This window comes from Acyrthosiphon pisum, chromosome A1, assembly GCF_005508785.2.
Source record: "Acyrthosiphon pisum isolate AL4f chromosome A1, pea_aphid_22Mar2018_4r6ur, whole genome shotgun sequence".
NCBI lineage: Eukaryota > Metazoa > Arthropoda > Insecta > Hemiptera > Aphididae > Acyrthosiphon > Acyrthosiphon pisum.
In genome coordinates, this window is record NC_042494.1 from 18,459,220 (window position 1) to 18,464,252 (window position 5,033).

A 5,033-nucleotide genomic window follows, 5' to 3' on the forward strand; every position below is an offset into this window, starting at 1 on the left:
ATGTTTATATTCAAACAATATACTGAAATAGACCATATTGCTTATAAAATATTTCCGAAACCGGCTTCTTAGCGCTTCCTGGTAGACAATTGTGTAACTAAACTGCCGTAAAAACGGTACTCACTTATTTCTCATACGTACAATTGATAGTGACTACACCGTTTTACCTACATCGTGGTATAAGGTCTATGCCAAAAACGGAGTGGATAGTACGATAGTACTATCTTAAACCGAGGTGATTTCATTTATAGCATTACTATATAGATTACTACTATCTTTAATCGTGATTTATAGCAATCGAGATATGATAAATTGATAAAAGTATGATAAAAGTAAGCACGTTTACTCTATAGTTATTAATTATTAATTGATATTATATTATTATTTATTAGTTATTCGTTATTACTCATTTCCTTTTTCTAAACTTATTTTTTTTTAAATTAAAATTAACTGCAGCACAGGATAATTATTTGGTTATTAATTATAGAATTATTCTATGACTAAAGTTATGTGCATCTACTATATATAAAAATATGAATCTAAAAAAGAATGTTTGGATTTCGTCTAGGTCCTTTTTTAAATGGACTTGGCGGAAACGGTATTATTCCTCAACTGCAACGACATTAAAAGTACCAAATATAAATGACAATCTAAGTTCTTTTAAAAAACTAAAGTATCCAGAGAGCATGTTCGTGTACTGTAATGATGTAGCAAGTAAATAATAACATAATATAAATTATATTAGTTTAATTGATATAATACAATTGTAATAATTTAATTGTAGTTTGTTCCAATGATAAGGATATTATTTATATAGATACATATATTTTGTTATGTTTTTATAATTTATTTTGTAAATTTGTTTAGAAGATATATCAGACACGGTATCTGAACACTTAACTAAAAAGTACGGTAACAAAAAAATAGAAATAATTGAAGCCAACCCTGGTCCGTGTTTAATTACTCAACATTTATTGGAAAAAACAAATTACAATATATGCGTATATGAAAATAATTATAATGTGTTTAAAGAATTTTTAATGGTTAATATTACATTTATTATTTTATATGGTTCTACCTATGTTATTTATTTAAAATATTTAATATAATATTTTGATTATAGGCAGTTGAATCAAAGTATGGTAATAGAATTAAAATCAACCATGGGAATTTTCTCTTGTTGTGGAAGTTTGGATTTCAAGATCGGATGGATCGAGGAGACAGAGTTTCAAAATTTCTATCAAGTATTGATACACCACAACAACCATGGAACCAAGAAAGTACATGATTTTTTTTAACTTCCATAAACTTTTAAAGCACTGAATTAAAAATAATTAATATTTATAGATCCGTCGCTTAAAATAATTGCCTCATTACCAAATAAGAAGTTTATGAATTATTTGATCTATAGTTTTATATTTCAAACTGGATTGATGGTTTATGGTCGACCAGAATTTTATTTATTACTTTCACCATCAGTATTTAAGGTAAGACATTGAAACTTCATCTTTATTGAATTCTATTTTTATACCTAAATTAACATTATATTATTTAATACCTATTTATGTGTCTTTATTTTTAGAGATATTCTTGTAAACCAATTATTGATAAAAAATATTATAAAACACAAACAATTCTATTTCAAAGCATCTTTGATATAGAGTCATTAAAAACTTATCCAAGAAAAGCATTTTATCCACCACATATTTCAAAATCTGCTAGTAAAAATGTCCGTTTTAAAGAGGTTAGCAAAAAAAATAATATTTACTATCTAAAAATTAGTTACAAATATTAAGTATTATATTTTTATTTATTTATTTTTATTTATTATATTTATTTATATTCATTTTAATTTAATTTTTAGTTGAAAGAAGCAGATGATAAGTATATGGTCTTAGCAAAAGTTGTAGGCCGTCGAGAGGTTTTAAACCCAGAATGCTTAACAGAAGATTTATTAAAACCATATTGGTACTTTGTCAAACATCATACACTAAGCCGAAAAAACTTTGTAATACCAATGTTAGAGTAAGTGTATACCTATAATAGATAACTATTATATTTTCAAGTAGATAATCATAATTTGTTGATTATTTTTACTTTTAGGCAATGGATTCCTGGTTGTGGACCTTATTTTATTGCCCAAGGATACACAATATTTACTCAGTTTGGTGATCTTACACCTCCTCAGATTTTACAATTATTCTTAAAATTTATTAGTTTGCCGGAGTTTAATGATTCACCTTTCCTAAACTCAATGGAAAGCAGAATTGTTAAATTATTACCTTCATTACAAATCACACCTGAAGACTCTATTATTGAACAATCTGAAAATAACTCTTCTATAGACTTTGAAGAGTATAATAACAAGGACAATTAATATGTAAGTAAAAAAGACTGAACTCAAAATAATGTTATAATATTAATGTTATTATTTATTGTCAGAGATTGTGTTATTTTATTATATTTGTGTTCAATTAGTAATGTATTTAATGTTTTATTTTAAACTTGATGTATAAGATTAGTTTTTACTTTTTAATAAATACTAATATCTGAGTTACTTAATTATTAATTATAGTAATTTGTGGTAATGTAAAAGTAATACATATAATGAATAAGCTGCTTTTGTTTATTAAATTAATGATAATATTGAGAAATATTGATTTCTCCAAATTTCAGATAAATTAAACTTAGAGGGATTTTAACTTTCAATATCTATCAAAATATAATAGATAACCTTACTGTTTCATGTGGACATTTGTGGTGGTAACTGCAGGCGCATTTTTTTCAAAGAATTGTATTTCTTATGAATTAGTGAATTTTACTAAAAATGATTAACCATACAAAGAAGCATGAACTATATTAAACATAAATGATTCAGTTCAATATTTTATTTACTGTATTAACTGTTGTTTCATATTGTTTAATGATCGGGTAAACGTATTTACATTTTCTTTATTCAACATTATAAGAGTATCCAATCTTTCTTTAAAAGCAGCTCGCTCTTCTTCAACCAGTTCCAGTCTGAATGTTATAAAATATAATTTATTATGATCTCAATTATTATTAATGTAGATATACTATTATATTATTAAATTTATTATATACTTATTTTGTAATTCTATTAGTTTTTCATTTGGATTTAATTCATGTTTCAAATGGTATGAAATACTATTTGATCTTTGCTTGAATGATGAACTTAAGCATCCCATCTTTGATTCAAATTTTTGTAACTTTTGTTTTTCCATTAAGTATTTATTCTTTTAAATAAGTAATTCTGTTAATATCATAAAAAATGTAATATTATGATGTACTTACTTTAAAATCAATAGCAACTAGAACATGTTCACAAATTTTATTGTGAGCAATGCTTAATAGGTCCACTAGTTGTTGGTTTTCAAATCCATTCAATTTCTATTTAATAAAACTATATTATGACCTCTAAATGATATTATTAATTAATATTTAATTATTAGTTCATTACCTTAATAAAAATTTCTTTAGGATCAGTAAAATCTATTGAACACATATTACGATCCCTGTAAAGTATTTAGTATTTAGTACTTTATGAATTATCATAATATCATTATCGTTATTATACTACTATTATTACTCACTGAATTGTTTCATTAATGTTTAGTATTTTAGATTCTAAATGAGATATTCTCAAATCTCTATCATTCAAATCAGATGTTTGTTGTTCAATTATTTTTACTGCCTATAATTATATTTTTTTAATTTATAAAATCATATTAACTCTTAATGTATAATTAAGCAAACTTTTTCGTTTTTTGACTGAAGTAATGTAATTGATTCTTCTAGTTTTGCTACAGAGTCTTTTGTTTTAAACCGTTGCTTATTATTATTACTTAACTCAGCCTATAAATGTATAAAACAAATAATAATACATATAAAATGTATGTTAATATAATAATATGTTAACAATACTTTTAATTGATCAATAAGTTGGTTATCAAATTCAGATTTTGATAATAATTTTTGTATTTGCACTCTTAAAGCAGTCATTTCTACATCCAATGCCTTACTACGTCTTTTCCAAATTTCCTCTGATTTTGACAATTTGCTAACCTTTAATTGAGTATCCTTTAAGGTTTGATCATTAATTGCTTTACATGCTTTCTCCATTTTTCTGGTGTTAACTAAAAAAATATAGTGGTTAGAACAGATTTCTAAATGGTATTACTTATCTATACAGAGTGCCTGCGAGGATTTACCCATCAAGATATCCCATGAGTTGATACATTTATCATAAATCTGTTATTTTATTAGACTCACAGGGACAAGGACTACATATATTTTATATTTTTTTGAAACAATTTAAGATGGCAATTTTAAAGAGTTTAATTTTATAAAAACATTTTCAAACATTTTATTTTCATTAATTACATGATTTTTAATATTTTTAGATTCTGAGCGGAGCGAGGAACCTATTTGTTTTACAATGGTGTTTATTTATTATTATTTTTTTATTTATATTCTGTATACAAAATTTCTACCAGAAGGAGTGCTTCAATTTCAACATATAGTACCTTATCTTTTTACAAATTGGATCAAGATGGTACTTTAGAGAGGTCATTTTGTCAATAGTTATTTAATGCCACGGGAAAAATTAACGAAAAACCGGTAAAAATAGGATTTTAATTTATAACGCTTTGTTTATCACCATAGAAACAAATGAAAAATTATAATATTATAATATTAATTCAACCTACATGATATAATAAATAATAACAATATAAAATATCCAGACTGACAAACCGTCTCCGCTCAGAATCGTTTTTCTTATACAACGATATGTTATTACTGAATTCAAATTTAATACAATCCAATATACAGTGACCCACTTGTACAAAACTGTACAGCAGAGCAACATTCACTTACCTGCTTTGAGTGGAACAATGAATATATTGGTTTTACAATGATTTGTGTTTTTTAATTTTTACTGTCATCACCTTTTAGGTGCTTGGATTTTCTTCAACAGTATCTTTTCTGATAGGAAAGTGAATCTAGTTGGT

General features: G+C 24.9%; 2 protein-coding genes across 3 annotated transcripts in view; one reads left to right on the forward strand and one right to left on the reverse strand.

Annotated features, from left to right (window-relative positions):
* Positions 1–328: 328 nt before the first annotated feature.
* On the forward strand, positions 329–4,465 carry LOC100164301 (dimethyladenosine transferase 2, mitochondrial). 2 transcript variants are annotated; one of them, XM_029486767.1, is made up of 8 exons: positions 329–714; positions 868–1,043; positions 1,124–1,280; positions 1,348–1,487; positions 1,583–1,744; positions 1,865–2,025; positions 2,104–2,380; positions 4,425–4,465. In XM_029486767.1, exons 1-7 carry the CDS (start codon positions 534–536, stop codon positions 2,375–2,377), a joined length of 1,251 nt encoding a protein of 416 aa, XP_029342627.1. In that variant the 5' UTR covers positions 329–533; the 3' UTR covers positions 2,378–2,380; positions 4,425–4,465. The 2 variants fall into 2 exon arrangements, with proteins under 2 accessions (XP_029342627.1, XP_001949770.2); XM_001949735.4 differs by lacking the exon at positions 4,425–4,465 and having other exon boundaries at positions 2,104–2,620.
* Positions 2,871–5,033, reverse strand: part of LOC100572576 (kinesin-related protein 4) — a 5,425-nt gene continuing 3,262 nt past the window's right edge. Inside the window, exons 6-12 of the mRNA XM_029486184.1 lie at positions 3,946–4,157; positions 3,778–3,876; positions 3,615–3,715; positions 3,482–3,536; positions 3,316–3,411; positions 3,106–3,257; positions 2,871–3,021 (exon numbers count right to left, since the gene is read on the reverse strand). Of these exons, the coding sequence (XP_029342044.1) occupies positions 2,892–3,021; positions 3,106–3,257; positions 3,316–3,411; positions 3,482–3,536; positions 3,615–3,715; positions 3,778–3,876; positions 3,946–4,157 (845 nt within the window). The 3' untranslated portion in view covers positions 2,871–2,891. The remainder of the gene's footprint in view (positions 3,022–3,105; positions 3,258–3,315; positions 3,412–3,481; positions 3,537–3,614; positions 3,716–3,777; positions 3,877–3,945; positions 4,158–5,033) is intronic.